Below are 24,244 nucleotides of genomic sequence, written 5' to 3'. Positions count from 1 at the left end.
TATGTGCAAGAGGCTCTGAAGGTGCAGTTTTATAAATATATTGGGTACGATACGTGGCTACGATGCTTCTGGCAACGCTGATGATCTCCCTGAAATGTGGTGATGATTTCTGCCCTAAATATTGTCTACACCCTTCCAAATGCAGACTCTTCCTGTAGCAGGACTGGGACAGAACGAGCAAGAAGAACTGTTAAAGCCTGGGGTGGACAGTGGAAAGCACGTAACCCATGTCCAGAGGATTAGGATAGGGCATGTAGCGATAGGACGAGGGGGAATGGCTTTAAACTGGAAGAGGGCAGGTTCAGATTGAACATTAGGAAGAAGCTTTTCACTCTGAGGGTAGTGAGGCACTGGCACAGGTTGCCCAGAGAGGTTGTTGAGGCCCCATCCCTGGAGGTGTTGAAGGCCAGGCTGGACGTGGCCTTGGGCAACCTGGGCTGGTGGGAGGTGTTCCTGCCTATGGCAGGGGGGTTGAAACTCGGTGATCTTCAAGGTCCTTTCCAACCTAAACCATTCTATGATTCTATGATTATCTGGGACAACCAGAATGAGAGGGAATTCAGCAACGCACGGCTGATCAGGCTGGTAGCCTCAGAATGATTGCCCCGCAAAGATATTAACAGAACTCCAAAGAGAGTGATGGACATAGACTCCAAAGGAGCAATGAAACAGAAAAAAATCAACGCTCCCCGGCAGCAGGATTTGAAGGACAGAGCCCTGCGCTCTGGACCACCGCAAGCCCTGGCACACCAAAATTTCAAGCCATGGTGGCACTGGGCTTCAACAAAAGTCTCATTCAGGCACCCGGAGTTAGCTGGAATTGTGCCCCAGTCAGCAAGAAAAGGAATCGGTGTTTGGTTATGTTTGTGAGCGTAATCCAGATTTCTATGCTGCACGGTTGGCTGCTTACTTCAGAGAAAGGGGTTTTTTCAACTAACTGTAAATGGTGCAGCCAAACTAAAACAAGTAGCGAGCCCTGTCTACTTGCCATTTGTGAAAAGCCTACCTCTTTTCTTTATTCTACTCACAAAAGAATTATAAATTCTGTTTCAAAGCATAAACTCTTCATTAGAAATCTGTCTAGCTAGAACGAAAACTTAGTTCTAATATACCGGCATATGTTTTGAACGGATAGGTATCCCTTCTGATCACTGTTACTCTTTGACTTCCCCAATTTTGCTGTTCACGGGACGCTTAGTCAACCTCCAAGATAATGAATTTCAACAAAGTAAGACAGAAGTCACACTCAGAACTATTAATTATTTACAGAGACTAGAAATAACTTTATTTTCTACACGTACAAGTCAAACAGGCCTGCTGAAAAGCAATTACAAACTCAACATGCGGGTTCTTTTGCATTTACTGAAATGTGTTGATGCTGGAAATGAGTAAGCTCCCCATTTAGTTCCAATTAAAACAAAGCGTGGTATTTTTTAGCACTGGTCACAGCTCTGCATTTTCTTCCCACCACTTTACGCTCATTTATCAACAGACAATAGAACACGGCAACCTGACTTTAGGTATTAACTCTCACAAACTAACTACACTAAAAAACCCTTATAAAATATTTTGTACTAAATTAAATACCTCTAAATTCGATAGTTCTCAATGACAACATCTTATTAAATAAAATTGTAACAGTGGTGAATTTGCAGCTCCACTGAAGTCAATGGCAAAACTTACAGAACTTCATCCTCAGACTCTATTCCCCTTCTAAACCAGGGAGAGAGTAATCAGTCCTGAAAAATACTGCACCAATTTTCTTCTAAAATAACACTACAGAAGTGAGTCAGATCACACCACATCAGATGAATTTTTGAGTTAATCTCAACGTTGACTGTTGGGTTTTTTTTAATATGCGTGTGCATTTGAGTTCAGTAAGAGGCAGAAGGCCGTGCGCGTGGTGCTGCGGTTCCAGTGGAGGTCAGAAAGTGAAAGCACCGTTTCAGAATTCACAGGAAATGGTCATTTACCTTTAGTGGTCACACCAACGACAACTTCAAGCTGTACTCAATTTTCAATTTCATACTGATCTCACTTTTCTTTAACTGCAGTCCTTAAAAGCTCCCCAAGAGAAACAGAGCATCGGAAAGCAGTCTCACACATCTCTAGAAGGCGTACCAGTGTACCAGTAACAAACAGTGGGCACAAAAAGATGGAAGCTCTTCAACAGCTCTCAGTGGTGAGGTTAAGTCTGCTCCCTTGCCATTTAACAGAAACTTTAACTCCTCCGGGAGTGCAGCGAGGCCACCAGTAAATGGTTTTGATCATCTTTTAAGATTTTGCAAGTCATACTGGCATTCCTGTGTGCCCGATAACCTTTTTATACGATACAAAATCAGTTTTCTCATTCATTCGGGTTTTAAGCCACATGGGCACCCCCGCTTTTCAACACATCGTGCAGGCAGAAAACATTACACTATTTGACATTTCACTGAGTGGCAAGAGTATTGTCTCCACGGAGAGGAACGCTTTACAATAATGTTCTAAGTAGTATTTCATGGTTCTCCCGTGGCAATACGTTTAGATAAGACATGGACAAACTCGACTGTACAGCAGACAGAAACTTCTCAGTTCCAGGCAACAGAAAAACACACACCGGACATAATGCTGACAGAAATAATCGATTTTGTTGCAGACTGGGAGTAGATCAATTCAATATATCCCGATTAATAAAATATAAAATTACTTTTTAAAATTACCGTTGAGGCTGTACCAATAATATTACGATGATCAAACAGATACGGCAAAAAATGTTAAATCTTGAATCCCCAAATTCTTATGTATGTTCCACATAAAAATCAATGATTAATAATACTGGCCAAGTGTTTAAAATTACATCAAGCCCATGAATGATAGGAGATGTAACCCTCAGAGGGTAAAATTGAATTTGCTTCCTTTCTGGGGAAAAACACCTGCACGTATACTCTTGAGTAAGAATCTTTCTTCAGAGGTTAACAGGAAACTTCAACTTGATTCAAGGTAAATACTAGCTCCTGATATCCGAGAAGATAAGAAACACAAATGCATTGGTATTGTTATGATGTTGTAATACATTATTCAATTATACAACAGTGTTATTTCCCAAAATTCCTAAAACTTGTATGACTTGATAGGGACACAGAACACTAATGACAACGTTCATAGATCAGATAGTAAAGTGCTTTCATAAAGCATCACAACTCCCCATGTTTCCAACAGAAGTATTTAGTAAAACGTTATTAAGGATGTTAACCTGTGAGCTGCTGCACCAGAAACAAGAGTCAGTAAAAATGCAGGAATATGATATTTAAGTCTTCCCGTACAATTCTGCAGAACATAACTACCACAGAGCCCAGCAGCGGTACCTTACGTCTGCTTTTTAGTATAGTTCTGAAATGTGTACTGAAGAGCTATAGGACAAACCTTCCACGCTCTATTTCACATTAGTGACGTGCATTAAAATATCCACACTTCTTAGACAAAGGATAAGGCTTATACCAAAAAAACCACTATGCCACGTGGCTGCATATCTTTGGTATATTTATAGTGCAACTATTCTGTTTCTTCTCGAAAGGGGAAAGCTTTCCAAAGCACTGCATCCCCTGCCACTGAGAATCTACTACGAACTCCTACATTCACGAGGACCTCAGACACTAACCTACTGCTTTAAACGAATGAAGAATGTGCAGTGAAAATAATTTCTTCCCGGTTTTAAATACACTACTGAAATAAAATTAAACCATGCCAGATTACACATTAGAAAGTAACAGCACGTTTCAATTCTCTTGCAAGAGTTCAGGAGCGTACAAATGCGAGCATAGATTTCATGGCAATTTTTAACGACAGATATCCAAAGTGCCGTTTGAAAACATTTGTAATTTAATTATTGTTGATCTAGATTTAGTCAACCTTTGTCTCTACAAAAAAAAAAAAAGACACCTGTTTTTCATTTTGCTTAGATACTCAGAATTATTGAAAATGCATAGAAAGGCTAGAACTACTTAATTAAGATATATTGCAAGCATGTTTTTCTAAACTTATATTGCTAAAGCCTTGCTGTATTGTAAGTTTTACTGGAGTTGGCCTTTAGACACAGTACCATGTATTCACACAAGCCTAGATATATACCTGCATTTCATACTGCTATTTGAGTAGGCATACCAACACACAACTACAGTACACATCATCCAGTGGCAGTGCAATAAAACGTAGCGCCATCAAAATGCCGTGTAATGGTTTTTCAACTTCTATACAACAACATTCTTTCTGAACAGGTCTGTCCAACCAAACTTGCGTATTGCTGAACACTGGCTTCGTCGCTTGGCCCCTTCCTTCTCTTCTTATACACGCTGTAAGGCATCATGGTTCTCTTGTGAAGTACTCTCACTCTGCCCAGGTCCTTAATACGACCTTCATCAACTGCAAAGAGAATCGGAGAACACAAGAACTGGTTATGTATATTGCCCACATGATCTTAATTTATGCAACTAACTTCAGTATGCGTAATGAAAACCATGTGAAGTAATACAATTAATCTGCAGATGGACAGGAGATGAAAGCAGAGCTGATCTACAGAGCAGTCTTCTTGAACCAAGGTTGAAACCAAAACATAGCTTGCAAAGTAACTGTATTGGTGGCGCGTGAAAATATGAATTGGGAATCACACATTTCTAACGGCGACATACAGCATTTCTGAAAATACTGCTGAATTTTAAAATTCATGTTCATTTTATGCTCGCTGGAGCCCACCCACCGCCAGAAGTGCAACTCTATCTGGGTAATACTTTCAAACACAACCGACCAGAAGAGACTCGCTGCTGTTGCCATATTGCACTTCATTATGACACCGCTTGCGAAAACCACCAGCACAGAGCACTCCCTTCCCCGGTTGTGCAAAGTGTATTAAAACCAGCGAGAAGCCTCCGCGCTGGTTGCCTTCAGTAAGCATCAGGCAATAAACTACCTTCCCAGGTGAAGCTCCCTGGCCCTCCGGCCCCCAGCTTTTTTACCTCATTTATCCTGGTTTCTGAGCTTCTCTGGTAGGATGAACTTAAACATATGCCCTTAACTTCAAGTCCGACCCCCGAGCTCCGCAGACCGACGGACCGTTAGCAGTGCAAGCACTAGCTGGGTGGGCACGACATAACGCCCCGAGCTCTCAAAGATACACACACCAAAGTTGAATCCTGTTAACCTCATCTACAGAGCCCCTGTGACTTAATTTAGCCAGAATCATACACATCAGAGCATCGTTGAACAAGTTAAAACTTCCTTATTTTTACGAATCCAATTGATGCTGCTGTTGCTGAATAATAACGTTATACAGCTGCTGCGTGTCAGAAAAATTGGCTCTACAGTGCTAGAAAACTCTTTAAAGAAAGTGAGAGAACACGCCACGCACCTGGGGCCCTTGCAGGCTAAATTAATAAAATTATTACAAAATACCAGTAAAAGAAATCTTGGACTTTCTGAACTTCAGGTTTAAAAAGGCACCAGTGTAAGAGTCAACTCAGACACGGAAGCTGAAATATGAGTTTGAGAATAGAACCATATAAACTCAAATAGCAACAGAGATGCTTACGAGGAGCTCAGCACCTGGGGACATAAACTATGCAAAGACTCAATCGTTTCTTGGCATCGGGTCTTTATTCTGGCTGAAGGGGCAGCACAGGTAAATATAATTGCTTAGCTTTAGGTACTGCATCAAGCTGCCCCCAATTAAAATATTGTATATGTTCGTGTACTTGCTTCATCCAGGTTAGAACACTGAAGGCTCCTTGAACAGGATCTGAAAGGTACCCACGGTGTACCGTTCCATTCCTCGCTTACAACACCCGCAATGAAGCCTTCTGCTGATCATCGGTTGACTCAAAATCAAACCAACTGCCGTGGAAAACCAGGTAATTCAAATAACTACTTCATAGACAAAAATAGTGTGGGTTTTTTTTTTTTCGGTAAGAGAATAAACAGAGGTAGAACTTTCTCAGCAAGCTTGAGAAATGGCAACAGATCCAAAGTGCAGCGGACATGACACCAGCTCAGGGAAGCAAACTGGTCACCAAGTCCTGTCTGTCTTTTTCTTTTTCCACACCCAAAGCTCACTGGGCTTGCCACAGGTAAGCTAAGCAACTTGTCTGGAAGAATGAGAAAAAATCTTTAAGACAAATCTCTATTCAAATGTTGCCCTTACTACAGAAAAGCTTAATATCCTTTGTGCTTTATTGAAGACAAAGGAGCTCATTAAATACTTTTCTTTGCAAGACGTTCTTAAGAACCTGCCCCTATTCATCCACAGAAATGCCTTATAAACGTTTTACTGCTGATTGCCTGAATTTAGTATGTGAAACTAAAGGGAGCCTGCTTTACAAAGTTCAGAATGACTTCATTACTTTTATCTATGTTTTGATTCCTAACATGAAAGCACAATGTATTTAAGACTGAACTAGGAAAACGTGGTTTGAAGGAAGCGAATCTGAATAGTACTTGCTAAGATTGCATTCTCCACTAATTATTGTTGGCAATTGCTTTAGATAAACACCCAAGTCAAAAACACTTTATGGCTTTCTCTCCCTCTTTGAAATCCATTAGGTTTTTGATGTGTGGCCAACACCTTTCTGGTATCCCAATAGGTCGGTTTTACTACCAGCCCTACTGCCTCTTCTATTACATCCTCCTCCTTTCTCAAAGTTCTCCAAGGAAAAAATTGCAAGTTGAGCTTCTGGAGGTGACACAAGCGTAAAGTTATTTTAACTCCTTAGATTGGAAAGTTTGTATTTACTGCACCTCTAGGCCGACTGTAAGTTTGTGCCCTGGACTGGATTTACGCCGAGCCTCCCCAGTCTCGCGCCAAAAGCACTTTCAAAGCCGTTCCCTACTCGCTGTTCGATACTCGTTGCTTTCAAATAATGCTGAAGCCCGACACTCTGGATGAGTTCATCTTTTGGCTTGTAGTGTTCCTGGCTCCAGATTCCATTTCTTACAGTAACTAAAGCCACCGTGCCTTCAGTTTCACCGTAGCCTTACTGGCTCAGCCCAACCCTGCTCTTGTAGCTCAGCATTTACACCTTTACTCCACTTCCACTCACTGCATCGAGCGCCGGCGGTGTGTTATCCCCCTCGCAATCAGGTCTCTGCCGGCTCCAGCTGTGCAGCTATAGGAAACCGTTGAGGAAGGTTCTAGCAAATTTATTAAGCACGTTTTCTGGGGAGAAGTAAGGCAAGGCTTGCCAGACCGTGCTGTAGACCAGTCCTTCCTTGGCCTGGGGCACAGGTTTACAACGCGACCCTCCGGCAGGAGAAGGCTCTCCCAGAGCAATCGAGAAAATACCAATTTCTTGGAAAAAAAAAAATAAAAAATCACTCTACTATGAATACTTCGGGTATGTTTTACACTTAACACAGACAGTATAAACTACATATATAAAGACTTGGTAATGAGTTTATCATCAGGAAAAGTTTAAAGCCAGGTATGTTTGGTTTTACAAACTTACATTTGATTGACTGTATTTACATTTCTTCTACACACAAAGGTTGATTCCAGATTCTTCAAATATGTTTTGAAAGGCAGAAAAATAATAGTCCTTAAAAATTCCAAAATGTCTTTACCAAGACTACCTGGTTTAGTGAACATTTTTCCATTGAATCCCTCCAAAATAAAAACTTTAATGATAAAAATAACCTTCTGTAAAGGTACTTAAATATATATAATTTAAACTCCATCTGAAAAAGAAACCATTTACTGAAATGTGAAGCATCAGTAAAATAATCATCTCAGGTACATAGTTAAGCTTTTAGAGAAGGCGAATGGGAACTTGTGTCACCATAATAACAAATGCTCAAGTTAAAACTCGGCCACCTTTCAATTGCTACTGCTCTGGAGGCAACAGCATATGAATTCAGGAAAGTACTCCCTTTATTCATTATTTAAACCTAAGCAGATTGCTTTCAAAGAATTTAATGGAAAATAAAACCAGATTGAGCTCGGGTATTGGTTGAAAAAGAAATTACACCCCCGAAAAGAAAAATTACATATCTGCTCCTGCTGAGTGGCGCATGATAAAGTTTGCTTTACATTTAAGACGACGCCAACTGACTTCTAACGCCCCTTCTCTGGGTGAATAATGCTGGGGTACAGCAAGTGGGAGCAATCCCAATTCAACATGAGATCATATACTCTATTAAATTAAATTACCTGTTGAAAACAAGAAAAACATCTCTATCAATTAAGTATTATTTCCATGCTTTATTAAAGCAATTTCAGTTAGTGACCTCTATTTCCAGAAGGACCCTGACTGATCAGATAGGAGAGAAATATGTTAGGCCAACTTTAACCCTTATTGTAAGTCCTGAATGCACTATTGTTACCATTATAAAGCTTAAAAAGCTTATTTTTTCCTCCTCACAACCTTCTCATTTTACACCTCCCGAGTTTCCCACTAACCTCCGCTTCCCCTCACAAGTAGCCGGTACGTTAGTTTATAGAAATCTCAAACCAGATAAAACCATGAGTTTGAAGACAAAATGTCTCTTGCAAGCACGTAACTGTCGGATGCCTCATCAAGTTATAATTTATAGCCAGTTAATTTTCTAAGGCTTGCTTCTTTAGCCATCACCCCAGCCCGGCCCTGTATGAGTATGACCAGACCTTCCACGCCACGGCTTTGAAGACTGCGCCACACACCCACTGGGCAAGTTGTTTCTTAAGAGTAACGTAGAAACCATCCTCCTGTAAGTCTGCATTTTGTTCATCTAAGCAAGTATCACTGGGTTTTGAAACGTATTTTAGTGGTTCGTTACAATTTTTTTACACTTTACCTATTTCTGTGCATTCTCTACAGACACCTCTGGGAACTTTTCACCTTTTATCACTTGAAATGATTGGATTTGGTGGAAACGATTCTATTCACAAAGTGTTATAAATGAGCAACGGGACTAGAAGGAGGTACAGTACTGCTAAATGTCCATTTGAATTCTTGGGACTTTGCCCTTGTGAAGATTATCTTCTCACGGAGCTGTTGAAAATTGTAATCTACAGAAGAGAATAAAAAACCTAAAGTTCAGAAAAATCAACTCTGTAGATTGAAAGTACCTGTGATTTTAGGGAACTGAGCAACTGCAGATGCCAACCGTCTTTCTTTACAGAAATATCCTGTAAGTCTCCAAGCTAAAAATACAGCCCAGTTCTTGCTGAGTGAATTAACTGTCACTTCTTTCTCTTCTCCCCTGTACTCCTAAACCAGCCAGTTAATTATATAGCATTTGCCCCCTGAAATTTAAATACAGGAGAGATTTCATTTATAATTCAACCTTGCCACCGTGATCCCATTAAAAAAATTGCAGAGAGGTGTTAAAATTCTTTGTTCCCACCCCCATATCATTCTCAAAAGCAATTCATACAAGGAGGATTTCTTCTCTGAAAAAAACAGTGCATATCAGATACGTTGCTAAGCATCAGTAAAAAAAAATAAGTAAAAAGCAGAAGCGATCTAAAGCCTCTCTACACAATGGTTTGTCTTGGCAGATATTGGTTTGGTTTCTTGGCCCAGCTACGCACACATACGGGCCGTTGTCAAAAGCGCAGGCAACATTGCTGAGCGACACCGAGTAATACGCTAAAAGTACCAGCAGTGGTCTTCAAAGGCAGCCTCAGCCAGCAATCGGCCCCAGAAATACTTTTAGGCTCAAGGGACCGGGAGGAATGCGAAGAGCAGGAAGCCTGACATACTCCTGTACAATTCCGGTTTTCTTTCTTTGCACAACCCGAACCAAGATCCCCCTCCCGAAACTGCAAGCTCTCTCCCACAACCGAGAGTTGAGTTTCAAATGCCGATACGCATTCCTGCTGAAATACCAACATAAAAAAAGGAGGAGGAATTATTTTACTATTTTTATTCACAACAATAGCAAAAGTTAGAAAATAGCACAAAATTTTTATGCACAGCAGTAGCAATAAAAAAGGGCATCAGTGGGTATTTACACAGAAATTCAAAATTCCACGTGCTGAATTTTTTTCTTACCACATAGGAATTGATCAGCATTTTTATAAAATTATTTTGGGAAACCAACATCCAAAGATTTTTATTCTCCGAGTGCATTAATCTTTCTTATTGCTACCTAATCTAAGCCGAAGTGAAAACCAGCTCCATCTGCTCAGAAAGGCGGTGAGCACGTGCAAAGCCGCCCCGCTGAGACTCGGGGAGCGAGCTCGGCCACGGAGCCAACATCGGAGCCAACATCGCCACGAAAAAAGTCTGCTGGTTCAAAGGTTTTTGCGGCAAACTACTACTAAAGCAGCTTTTCGGTGGTGGCTGATCTGGGTCAAGCTGGTTTTGATCAATACTCATTTGGAAAGAGAGACCGCAGCGGCAGCGTTCTGTACCGCTCTTCTTCAGAGCCCCGCGCGCCGGGTGCCGCGGCAGCGGTACCGCTCCCCTCGGCCCCTTGAATATACTCCTCACCAACATCACATTTTCAAATTTGTGACAGGCATAATGCAGAGATGCAAGCAAGCTAATGTGGTTTTTTTAAAGTACATCTTGCCATTTATAGGAAAATAAGTGAAGAAATCATTTAAAATAAGTGACGAATTTATTAACTTTCTTATTTTTAAAATAGGAAAAAGGAAAATGCCAATTTAAAAAAAAATCCGCATTAGTCACAGGGAAGTATTTCCTACATTTTCTGTACAGAATGGGTTCAGAGTTAATAAGAAGCCTTACTGAGGTCTGGTATTTCTAATTCAAAAAAAGAAACATGGCACTCCTGCTAAGCTTTGAAATGACGCTCTTTCTGATCATAAATGCTACTTAAATTCCCCCCTTCAGAACAAAGAAAGCATTTGACCATCTTCACTCTGTGCTTCTGCAGCCATGCTACACAGAGAACCCGGATCTTATTTTCTCCATAGCAGGATGAAATAGTGGAAGAAAGAAAGGAAACAGGCAAAGAACCGGTCCTAATTCAAAATTTAAAATATTTAAAACCGTGCCATTAACTGAAACCTGTGATTCAGGTCGAAAGCAGTCTTTGAAGGAAACTCCCACATAAATCACTCACATTATAAATTAGTTTCCATTTTGCTTAAAAATGGAATCTCAGAAAAACTATTTTTACCTCTGAACATTAAATCCACAGGAAAAAAAAGTACGAAGAACACCACTTGACAACTGCTGTACTTTGAGCCTGACAGCACTAAGGGGATGCTTGGGGTGGGGTGCGGTTTTGTTTCAAGTTGTCCTCAGTTTTTAATTTTCAATTTTGAAGCAGTTAGGACTTGCGTCGTTTGTAAAGAGGGACACAGTGTTCACGTTTTCCAAATCAAAGAAAAATAACAGGTTTAAAATTCAATTGACAAGGAGTTAAAAAGCTTCATGATACCTGAGCTTTCAGACTAGGTGTACAGAGGCTCAAAAGCAGCCCCCATCCTTTGCTGGTTACACTACAGCAATGTTCATTTATTGGAGAAACACTACAGCCCTGTCAAACGGTTTTTTGAAGAAAAGCTACATCTGGTTTACATGACCTTGTCACCGTAAATGATCAATGATTTTAAAACAGAGAAGCTTTAAAAGGAAGAAACAAATTAACTTTTCACATTTTAGGACTGAAATATAGCGGATATTAATTACTGGAAATAGAAAATGTTTCCACCTCAAATCAGAAGTCTAATCTATCTGACCTTTGAATTTAAGCTCATTTCTTACTCAGTTTAAAGCATTCTTTCTTTTCTTTCAGCAGCAAAGCACAGGAAGCCGTCCTCAAAAACAAAACACACAATACACAGTGACAAGATAAGCAATACCCATTAATAGTAATATTTATATATAACAGTGAGTTGAAATGTGGTTTTTCTCGTAATGCTCCATTCATACTAGACACATACATTAAGAATATTAAAGACCAGTATGCCTTGGAGTATAAAAACACCACTTGAACCAAAATAAGAGTACAGCTAAAATGAAGCATAAACAACAACAAAATTCAATGAAAAGAATTCTTAATTAAAACCAGAAAGCACGAGTCACAAAGGAATTACAGTAAAACGCTCAGGATATTCTCAATCGGCCGACTCTTTGCAGTTACGTTAACAAGAAAAAAACAAGAACTTTTGAAATCATTGTTCAAAAAGAGAATGTTTCTAAGGAGAAAAATGCATCTTACCAAAATATTATCAACGATCCTTAAAACATGAAGACAGAAGAATTACAGTTTGACAAGTATAACTTACAGGGAACCTTAAAACGGGTAAAAACAAGAAGTTGCAACAAGGGTAAACCCTAAAGACATCTTCCGAACAAAACTTTTGGGCTTTGTGCCCAAAATCATACAACTGGTTTATGATTTGCAATTCAATCTTGAGAAGCGAGCAGACCTAATCACTTGACAAAACACATTCAAAATCCGCTAACCCTGCTGTGCCACGCGGAAACAATAACTCATTGTGTTTTGACTCTTATTATTCTCATAGTAAACATGAATAGGGGCCAATGGAAAACATTTCCTGGGAATACAGCAATTCATAGCAGTTCTCGTTTGCAGCTGGAATTCACAGCAACCTGCAAAGGCTTCTGCCTTACCTGCAAATCCAATCCTTTGACTCCGTTGCTGAACACTAAAATCCAAGTATGGCCCGCTGCTTTGGACAGATGTGAAAGAAATGCACGTAAAACAATAAGTATTAAATGCCCAGCTTATTTGAGGAGCTCTCATATAATGCGATTATTCTAATCCACTTCAATTTATTATCCTGAAATATGGTGACTGAGAAATGGCTACCAAAGGGCTAGATTGAAATGATATTGAGGTTTCCCCAAGGACTTGCTTTGCAGGGATGCACTCTGGAAAAAAAAAAACAACTAGTAGTACCCAGGAAAATCTTAGTTGGATGAGACTGAACAACTTGTTATCCGAAAACAGTACCCAGTGCCTCCAAAGTCAAGGCACTGTGGCAAAGGAGGGGAAAAAGAAAGAAAGAAAGAAAAAGGAATATAATCTACTAGATGGCAAGTTGACAAAGATAACGATTTCACTTTTGGATGCTCTTCCAGGAGACAAAATGAACTAGTCAATTCTTTTGAAGTTGTATCTGTGACACTATTCTTGATGACTTTGGATGCGAGAAAAGAGAATGTGAATTGACAATGAAGGACATTAACTGCATCCCCAGGAGGCTTTTGTGTTGGGTTTGTTGTTTTTTTTTTTCCCTCTTTTTGCTTGTTTTAAAAACCCTTTTTGATCACCTAGTCACCTTTCAATTATGCATTCAGTTTAAGACGCACCAGAACTGCAGCAGGTTCAGCTCGGGTTTGACTGCAGGACTGCCGGGAGAGCGCAGTCTTGTGCGCGGCCCCAACCGACGCTGGGGCACCCAGGCCACCAGCAGGCCGCACAAGGGAGTTTTACAGACCCAAGCTTGCTAGGTCAACCTTTTAAGCTCATTCACGCCCCGCCTCATTTTTGCTTGGCTCCGTAGGCACTTCTCATGCGTGACTCTGGTCACATTAGGTTCTGGGAAGGTTTGTTTGCTCTGGGTCAGCGTTGATGAGGCTGACCGAGCTTTATCCTGCAGCAGATGCCTCTCCCCGAGTGCTTCTCGGAACCTTTGTTAGCCGAGTTCTTCTGTTCCTCAAAGCACCCAAGTTATTCAGAACAACACAGGAATGGTTCAGTATTTTGAGGTGCTCATTTCTCTTTAGAGGCCGAAAGGAAAATCACGGTCAAAATCCAATGAGCACTTGGAAAGAGCACATGAAAGCAACTCTTTCATTGACTCACTAACAGGGAAATAAAACTGCACACGTATCTTTCCAGAGAGTTTAGCAAGGTACCCGTCATCTCCAGAACACCATCAAAAGTGACTCAGTTACTCTTGATAAAGACACATTAAACATGTCATTAAAGCTGTGAATTAAAGGTTGAGAATACTAAATTAGGGACGCATCTTAAATAGGAAAGATGAGGAACGGAAAGCAACTGCCACACAAACACTTCCTATTAGGGATGAACGAAATATTTCATTCTCTTTACTAACTGCAATAGAACTTCAAAACTGATAAGTACACTGACATCTCAGTCACAACAGCTTATTCCATCTATTTCCTGAACAAAAGCATAAGAAAAAAGCAGAAACACTACATAAACTGCCTTTTCATTTCAACTGGTAGCTAAAATACCTTGTAATTCAGTAAGATTTACCCAAGAAGCCAAATACTCAACTCCACTATAATCAATAATTTTCGAACTACAAAGTGACGCTAATGAATCAGTCCATGTTTTGTAGCAGGAACAGTGTTTAAGACAATGTACTGACCCTCACGCCTGGCTGAGAGCAAATCACGACTGTCCTTCCCAGTACCTGAATTTCTGCAACTTCCACTGATGGCAAAGCTGACATTTATGACACATAAATGTGTTTCCGACTTTATTTTTTCAAAGCAATTTTACGAGGGCTAATAATGGAGGAATAGCGTTATTGCCTCATTTTATATATTTTAGAGTCATTTTGCAGCGCACAAACAAGTTACGAAAACACGCTTTGTAACTTTAATAGGCCCCCCTCACCCTCTGGATTATAACCTTGCTTCCAGGGAATTGAAAAACATTTTTGTGGCCGAGCTAGAAATCTTAATTAAAATAAAGGGAATTTTAGCAATTCTGGGGTGGGTTTTTTCATTCTCTTTTATAAATATATTTCCATATGCTTATTTTCATCACATTTATGCAAGAATAAAAAAGAAATAGTGGCTTTATTTCTTTTTCTGAAGCAGAATCTTCAGGGATTTCAGACTTTCACAAGGTGGCTTCCTAGAAGTCAATTCCGTTTTCAACCAGACTTTTAATCACAGGTTTTAATGGCACTTCGAGCCAACAGCAAAACACAGTCCTGAGCCCCAACCTGGCAATGACAGTAAAACCAATGGAAAAAAAGACAGTACAAAAGACAAAAGTTAGAGGGTTATGCTTTAAGGAGTTAGAGCTCCAAAAAATGGGATAGAAACAGGAAAAAATCTGAAAGATTAAGAGTTAAATGGTATTTACTAAAACATTTGAACTGTGTAGGAGTAAAAATGGCAGAAAGCAGTAAGAGGATCATTCAAAAAGAAGGGCAAAGTCCTCGTTGAGATTGATATATGAGAAGAAGGGAAAAAAAACCAAATACAAGAATCAAGCTGAGAATTACAAACGCAAGCATTTCCATGAAACAGGCAAAACTGAAGCGATTGGCAGTAGCTTATCAGCTAAATAAATCAGATTACAGCAATCAATGTACTGGCTAAATTAATTAAAACATGGAATCAATTATGTTGCATGTGAAAAGTCGGGACGACGTCACCGGCACAGAGAGTAAACACGATCTGAGGCACCGAGGATGGTTACAAACGGTCTGACCCTGGAAAAAGCGGCTGGTAGCGTACGGCTGCGCCGGGACTCAGCACATGCCTGTGGTGTCCCATCCACAGCTGCTCTCTATCTGCGCCTAATTACAGCTTTTAACTTTTATCACATTTTGAAACTAATCCCATACGCTAGTTATCCTCAGCATGAAATGAATCTGCACGATCGCTCTACCTACCCCACGTTATTTAATTTTTAATTTCTGTTCTTGTGTTTCTAACGCCTTCTGAGTATGGTAAATGATTCCTACGAGATCTGGCAGTCCTTGTCCTTCCCCACATTTCCCTGATTCTTCACCAACTAATGAGTTTACTTCTGGTCCAGTCACAAAAAAAAAGCAGAATTATTCTGCTAGAGAATCGAATGTCACAACATTCAAATGGTGAAGGAGTACCTTGAACGCACAACCATCGTTTCTTCAACGGGAGGAGAAGTGAAGTATGCCAGGATATCTTCATTTTTCAGGGAAGGACCTCAAAAAATTATGTTACTTCAAAATACACCTGTTCATTACACAATTTCTATGACAGTCATTTTGGATTAAAACTTTTTTGGGGGAATTTTGCAGTACAGGTGAAACGTTTCATGAACTTTACTAGAAGTCAGACGATGGTGGTTCTTGAGGAGCATTGTCTTACTGTGCTACACGTATTGCCAGAAGCAGATATATTTAGAATATTAATAAATGCAAACTTTTAAATCACAAATATTTAAGTTTGAGATGTGCTAGAACAACGCCAAATGGAGTTCACGTTATGACTTTACCTCAAATCACACTTTAAAAACCATTCTGTATTTGCAATTGATTGTTTCGGGAGACTCCGTCGCAGAGCTGACGCTTCAGTGTAATTTCGACCCACCAGCCAATTTACGCAGTGCCAGTTGCTTAGGACCCACAAATTAAGTTAATAACATTACCTTTTTATTACAGAAGCACTGGACTATTTGAGCGTATTGGTGCACATGAAGCTAAAACCCCAGGCCAGTCATTTCAATTTAATCCAAACATACTACAAAGCGAGGGAACAATTTGCCTGACTACACCTTATTGGCACCATCTTCATTGTTTAAATATCTTGTATGCTCAAGGATCACACTGGATTTAGAAATATGCATTCTGATGATTCTAAGTGTTTATAAACTTAATTAGAAACAGATACAAGCTTGTAAAATGTGTCTTTTCTAGAGGAGCTGCTAGAAATAATTGATAAGTCTTTTTCTTGGTTGTAGAATTCAAATTTATTACCTGTAGCTCTGATAAGACAGTGGAAAGTTAGTTCTTTAGAAGAATTTAGTTCACGCTCTATCAGAATTTATTTAAACTGTTCCTAACTCTCCAAAGTATACAACACTGTATTTCTAAAAAATTATAAACAGCAGTTGTTTTAGAGCAGCAATTTCTCCCTAATCAGATGATCGCACAGTTCTAAACAATTTGTTTAATGCTTTCCATCTGTGACAGTTTTGTGACTACATTTTCATCATCTCAACAACTGCACTTCATTTATCCTTATAAACATTAACGTATACTGTCTTTTGCATTAATCCATCTGACTGGATTCAAAAATGCAGCACATCACGTACACATCACTCTGCCAGGGATCTAAACCATCAGACCTGACCAAATGGCAACTGCAGCTCGGTTTTTGGATACAAATATATGATCATGGCCTTTCCATTAAGAGAGAGAGGAGGAATAAGACCAGTGCTAATACTTTGAAAATATATCTTAAAACTAAACAGCCTCTGTACTTGATGGCAAAAAGGAAGGGGGTGGGGAATCGACCAAATTCTTGCATTCACATACACAATAAGTTCAAAACATGTTTGAAATATGCCCTTTTTATTAGCAAAAGATTAGTATCTAAATTGTACTAGAAATCGAGGCTATTGAAATAGTTGTGACAGATTCATTTTCTAGTGAAAGCACTATGCACACAAATAAATACAGTTTTGTATAACTGCCCAAGCCTGCAGATTTCTGGGCAAGAATTCCAAGTTTTATTTACTAGAACTAATAACCCTCAGTTTCTTGCAAGAAGCATTAAGATGCAATTAAGTCGCTAATAAGAGGATTCAGAAGTTATTAAATACCGGGAACGTTGTTTGCCCTCTACTACTCCAGCTTACTGTGCGCAGCAGCAGAACAGTGCAGCAAAGCTGTGAAAATTTTCATTTTGTATGTAGCAATGAAAATGGAGCTAGTTCTGTAGTATGTAAGAAAGATGTGTTTCTGGAGAAAAAAAAAAAAAAAGTTTTTTCAACTCGTATTCCTAGAAGTTTTAAAAATCTGGTTAAAACTTGCAATAAAAGTTACAAGACTCCTACAGAAGGAGACTGGAAATCTTAAGTAATTTTCTTTAGTTCAGTAACTCAAAAACTGGTGATCTGGAATCAACTCTGTTCGTAAGGCAATACTGCAAATGGGGATTTTTACAGAGTGATTCTTGTGAGCCTGAAGTGAGACCTCTCACTTCAAATTCTGACCGATACATAGACACGTGTAGTGTCCCAGGACTCTGGCATTGGTCGTTGGACTAATACTCCTGGGAAGGAGAATTCAGGCACTGATTTTAGTGATGTTTCAGGTTTGGGTTTTTTTCCCCAATGGTTAAGACTTGTATGTGACCATGAGGCAATTTATAAGACTTTTTGGATTTCAACATCTGTCTTTTGTGTAGGCATAGCCTCGCCGGTTCCTGGGTGGCTGCCAGCAGATCACTGAAGAGCACAGAAAAGACAAATTATCTTCTCTTGATTCCAATGCCTATGGTCATTTTGGCTCAGACCAGCTGGAAATAGTCTAAAGCTTAAATTCTCTGAAGGACCTCCACTCCTCTGCTGGAAGAAGCGAGATCTTTGTTGCTGTGTGGAGATGGCAGAGGCAGAACCTGGTCTGCATCAAGAGCAACCAGAGGAAGCTGGTTGCTGAACTGTTAGGCACTGGCAAATTTCTGCTGGCACATGACTTTGGCTTCATCATCTCTTCAGGTTTTCACATCTAGTTTCTTTCTACATAGTGCATCTAAAAACCAGCCGCTCTTATTCATCTCTGCAAATATCTACCTAGATTTTCAATTTTTAATCCTACCATTACTTGTTTCAACAGCTTTCTCTTCTTGTCAAGTCCTTCTTCTCATCGTTCCACCTATATGAACTACTGCAAAACTGACATGTGTGTCTCTACCAGCTACCCATACCCTCATCCCATCAGACAGACCTCCCTTCTACAGCTTTCCACGGTCTGTTTCAACCTCATCTTCATTCCCAGCACCTACAGGCAGTCACGCAAGTTCTACCTCGGGCTGGCTATGGGATCTGATATCCCAGACCGCTATATCCGGTTTTGAAAGAAACATCTTAGTGTGTCCCCATATTCTTCATTTGTCCTACACCTCTCACGCTGCAAAAGATTTCTCCATAAATTCTAAAAGATACCTGGTGTACTTCCTTAGATCCCTCCTCGAAAGTCTCCTTCACTGTGATGTTTACAAAAAAATTCATACAGTTTAGTCAGTTTAGTCTATTACTATTTAGTCTATTAATAGACTATAATTTAGTCTACTACTATCATTCACCAGACAAACCAGAGGTGCTTCTCTGTTTCTGTACACCATCCTTCCGCATCCATCGCGGTTTGTGTTGGACTATATTCTCTGGAGCAAAGAGCGTTTCGTCTCCAAGAACACACGAAGCCAACACAGAGGAGTCTATGAATGCCTTTGTCATGTGTTCTTTTCAACACTGGAGAAAGTACTTTCATTTTAATTAATGTATTCCATTCGATTCCATTTTGATTTCTCTCTATTATTAGATATACAGGAAGTTGAACAGATGTGTATTAGCTTAGCCAATTTATCAACTTCAGCAAACAAATCAGTCAAAAGAGAAAAAAAAAAGGCATTGAAGTCCTTTCTGATCTGCTCTACTCAAAGCAGGGGACACAGGAAGGTGGGAAGCAGCTTCCAGCGCCGAGATTGCCGTGGGCCATGCCTGGCGATTCGGATCAAGCACAGCTTTGTCACTTGGGTAGCAGCACCCTCTTCGCCCTGGTTGGCACACGTACACCCCACGGTACGGGACACAGTCAATATAAAACTATGAAGGCTTTGAAGCCACCACTTTGGATTGGGATTGTATCTGCCCTTATCTGAAGTTGCTTCTTAAAGGTGTTGACAGTCCAGCAGTGATGGGAAGAAAGATTTGAAGCTTCCCACTAATTTAATTACCACCCCAAACGCAGATTTTCATAAAGATTTTACTTAACAAAAACATTTTTCACCAGGCTTCTCTCAGGAGCAACAGACCGAAATTCTCAACAGATGTTGGGGGGGGGAAGTCAGTGGGTTAGTCTCATAAAAATGGAAAGAGGAAGGATAAAAGTATTGCCAGGACACCAAGTAAATTATAAATAATTGTTTTCGTACTGCATTTGTTCCAGGGACAAAGCTGTTGGTGAAAGTACCAACAAAGTAAAACCCTGAAGACCAGTTTTGAGGGGAGGAAGGTGACTAGTGTGACAGACAGACCATGCCCAGGACTATTTTAGCAGACACTATCATGTGACTGAATTTTGCTCATCGTTTTTGATATGTTGTCGAAGCCACTGACAAGTACTTGTCTGCAGAGCAATCTTTTAATTAATTGCTTTTTCCTTCACCGTAATTCCATCTATACTTACAGCTTCGTTTCGCATAGGGTTCACCCTTGCAAAGTAAAGGCTGCTACACGCAGTTCAGCACAATCTCAATTTTCAGAATGCATCAGTGTCCAAAGCCTCTATTACTGCCCTACCTCACTAACTGCTTATTTATTTGTAAGTAAATGACTGGCCACTGTTTAATAATAAACACATCAGAATGCTAGTAAACCTCTCTCACTTATAAGATGATGCCAGGTCTTCCAAGTTTTTCAAACTGAACAGACAACAAAAATGAAAAATCTGTTCTAAGGCATGAGTAATTTAGGCAGAACTTGATAAACAAGACCTTTTACCCGTGAAAGCCGTCTGAGCATCGCTATGTGATTTTTTTTTTCCTAAAGTAACTGATGTTTTTCAGTACACATTAGGAACTGCACATAAAGAGAGCACTAGGAGTTTATTTAAATATCAAATTTGAGCATTTGCTGGCACGAGACCTCATCGTTGTCTCTATGTAACTGGAGAGTTTGGAGGTTAAGTGAGGTTGAATCTCATTACACTGGCCAGAAGTAGTAAAGAGTTGGACCTATTTCAACCGCCAGGCGCCCATGATTTGCCATCCAAAAGAATAAATTTATTATTGTTCCTATGACTGCTTTTTTAAGTTATTAACTGTTAGACACTTTTTTAGACTTATCTCTGGTATAAAGAGTTAAGAACTTTGTTTAGTTTGTCTCTCTTCATTCTCCAACTGTTAACAAAAGACGTCAGAGGAGAAGGGGATGGAAAACAATACAGTGTAAAACTATTTGAAAATGCTCAAGCTTGGGACAACCACAGAAGGCAAACCAGGCAAAAAGCCTCTGCAAATATCAATTAATATTTTCTGACACTTTAGAAAAATTTCGATACTTTCTGTGAGCATATCTTTGTTTCTTTTTCTTCTTTTTTGTCAGAAAAGAAAAAAATAAATCTGACTATCAGAAGGAGCTCTGCAATGTAATGTGTATGAATACTCAGAAATCATTTTTATGTTGCTGAGACTTGGAAGGTCAGAGCATATAGCACCCTCTCCTGAAGTAGCACTCACCGCTGTTCTATAATGCATTTTTATAACCTGTAACTAGTAAATTTATTAGGTATTTGTTTATTTTTTTAAAGGGAGGGAAAAGGAGTCCAAAAATTGCCAAAAACGATGAACAAACTAGTGCGAGGTAAGGCTGCAGAAATTTTCTGACATTGCAGACAATATTAAAAGACAAGCATTTTCAGTGACTGTTTTCTTGCCGCAGGCAGCAATGCAAGTCACGCTATTTCTCCCAGTTGTTTACTGGATCTGCTTATTGCCCTCAGCTTCTATGTCAGAAGTCCCACTCCTGATAAATCACAACCTACTTAACTGACATAATTACAGGCAGTATTATAGAAAGCTGATTCATGAGGAATAAAGCACACCACCATTCCTATTGCTCTTTTTTAAATTCACTGTAACTTCATTAAACTCATATTACTGACTATTGTAGACAGTAAAGAAGTAAGAAGGAAATCGATTTCACTATTGAGAAATAGCTTCCTTAGAGCTAGCGACTATTTAAACCTCAAACGACTATAAGCTCACAGCGGGTCCAGTGCATTTCAACGTGTAGCTATGTTTTAATTTCCTTAAACCACAGGACATAAGTCACAGTTCCAGTAGTGTCTGCAGTGAGCTATTCTGTGCTGATAATGATGCAAAGTTTTACACCCTGCAGCTTCCAAACGCATGATATGCCACTGGAGTTTCACAGAATCGAGAAGATGATGTCCCTGTGCTTGTACGGGGTTGACACCTTCAAAGGCAGTAGTTTAGTTGTCATTTCTATACTTAAATGAATGAACTTCTTTTATTTCTGAATACCAAGAGTGTCTTGAACGCTACTGGCCTCCAAAACCATTTCTCTTCTTTCTCCTAGCTTTGCAATTTTTTTTCCGATTTCCTCTCACAGATCTAACGATGATTCTAGCTGACCACGACATGAGGCGCCACCCGTTTAAACCTCTTGAGCATTGAGCTTTTCCCATGGTGACAGACAGTCTTTTCAACGAGCACCCAAGCGCACTCCCCAGTCTATTTCCCACCGCACCGCACGGCTACCTGCACGATCCCTAAAGAACTTTCTCCGTTTACACAGAACATAATTCTGCTACCAAAACTTTTAAATCAGCATCTATATCTAGAAATGTATTTCACCTCATTACTATAGCATTTTAACTAGAGTATTACCCTTTTCAAACATTTACAATTATGAAGTATTATTATTTTAATGTTCCAGTCGGGCAACCAAGTCACAGCACAAATGGTAATGTGCACAGGATGAGGAAAAGCAAGAAACTGAAGCAGCTTCTCCAGAAGTTTACAATCCTGCTGAAGTGGCCATCTCTCTTCAAATTCCTTTCAGTTATCTACATCCTCTCCTTCCAGCAGTTAACAGTTAACCGGCTAGTGAATGGAAATTTTATTAAACTACAGCCACGCTAAATAAAAAGAGCAGCAGTTGTTGTACGGACAATTTACAGACCTACCATTACTCGTAAACTTACCTGCTTTTTCGTCCTGGTTGAATCGACAGTATTTTGAGTGCTCGAGCAGGGGCAGACATTGCTCAATCGGCGTCCAGACGTACGTCTCTGGACACAACAAGTCAGAGGGCCTGTACTGACCCTAGAAAGGAGAAAAGAGGAGGGGAAAAACAAAAAAAAAAAAAGAGAGTAGTCACATCAGTTGGACAAGAACACCCCGGCTACAACATTCCAAATTTTCCTATGAACATGGAAAAATTTTAATCTAATCTACACCAAGTGAGTCAGAAACAGCTTCACCGAAACCCCAGGCTCACTCCTTTACTAATTTCAGCACCGTCTCAGGAATACAAACTTAACCTTGGCACTTGAAGAAAATGTAAAATTAACGTAACGTATTTTTACGGTATCCAATATGAACTACAAAAGTTTTGGCTTTGCTTACTGAAACTTTGTATTTAAGTTATCCTCTGGAGTGCTGCTGAGCTGGTGCCAAAACTAAAAAACTCAGCACCTCCAAAAGCAGCTCATCTCAAGCGTTGTTCATTCTAGCAAATAATGGAGACCCAAAAAATGTTATAGAATAAACCCCACTCAACAGTAAGCAGGATGCTCTTTTTATTGCATTAATGACAGAGCATTTTGCTCATTGCTACTTAAATAGTAACATTTTCTTTTTAATTTATGGAGGTTTTTCCTGGAATAGCTTACAGGTAGCGATTAGTGAATTTCTGCCATTCTTTGTTGATTTATTAAAAAGATATTCTTTGCAGACATTTCCAGAGACTAAACAGCCATAATTATGTTCCTTTTAGCTGCACAGAAAATCACCACCTCAGCAATAATAACCTTCTCTAATCAGATCTTCATTTGATTTAGAATAAGATTATTCATCGGCCTATAAATTAAGTCAAAAATCTATCTTTGAGCCATTAATTCATTTAATCCGTATCCTCTCCATGTTCAGAGCCATATGGCGGCAATATCAAATTTATTTTTAAACTGAAAATTCATTTCACATATCAGCATGAAAAACAGACATACAGTAAATAGAGTGAAGAAGTTTAAGGATTTCAATTGCACAGGTTTTGAGGCAACAGTTAAAAGACTGAGCATTAGAAGAAGTCACACTGCAGTCGATGCAACTAAGAGTTCTTCATATCAATTACTTTAAATAGGTAATGAAAATTAATCATCTTGATAAGAAAGTGATTTGTTCCTCAACATCTACTATGAAAAAAAAAGCAAAGCGGTCTTGAATGAAGCTGACCAATGTTTGGGAAGGGACACAGATAATTACTGTGACTACAGTCTGGGGATAAAGACATATTTTAAAAAGTCGCATTCACAGCTCTGCTCTTCTTTCAGACACACCCTTACCGCAGCAACACCCAATTTTGGAGAATCGAACCATTTTTGGAATATTTGCAGAGATTCCCAATTCCTTTTATTCTCTTACTGTTCCACTCTTAACAATATTTACAGTAGAATTAACTTTTTTCATTATGTCTTTCCCACTGTAAATTGTTGAGTAAGAAATACAAAATACTACAAAAACCAAAGTCATAACTGTCCACATGAAGAAAAATCACAACCACCAAGCTTCATGCTGAACCTTGTCAAATACCTGATGTATCTCTCTGAAATGAGTCTGTGCGCCTCTTCTCA

General features: G+C 39.5%; 1 protein-coding gene across 1 annotated transcript in view; it reads right to left on the bottom strand.

Annotated features, from left to right (window-relative positions):
* Window positions 1-2,792: 2,792 nt before the first annotated feature.
* Window positions 2,793-24,244, bottom strand: part of ATE1 (arginyltransferase 1) — an 83,517-nt gene continuing 62,065 nt past the window's right edge. Inside the window, exons 11-12 of the mRNA XM_082486608.1 lie at window positions 22,598-22,718; window positions 2,793-4,401 (exon numbers count right to left, since the gene is read on the bottom strand). Of these exons, the coding sequence (XP_082342734.1) occupies window positions 4,223-4,401; window positions 22,598-22,718 (300 nt within the window). The 3' untranslated portion in view covers window positions 2,793-4,222. The remainder of the gene's footprint in view (window positions 4,402-22,597; window positions 22,719-24,244) is intronic.

Source organism: Vanellus vanellus (genome assembly GCF_965231255.1).
Source record: "Vanellus vanellus genome assembly, chromosome: 7".
Lineage (NCBI taxonomy): Eukaryota > Metazoa > Chordata > Aves > Charadriiformes > Charadriidae > Vanellus > Vanellus vanellus.
Note: the sequence above shows the minus strand (reverse complement) of the source record. Positions and strands in the feature narration are given on the sequence as shown.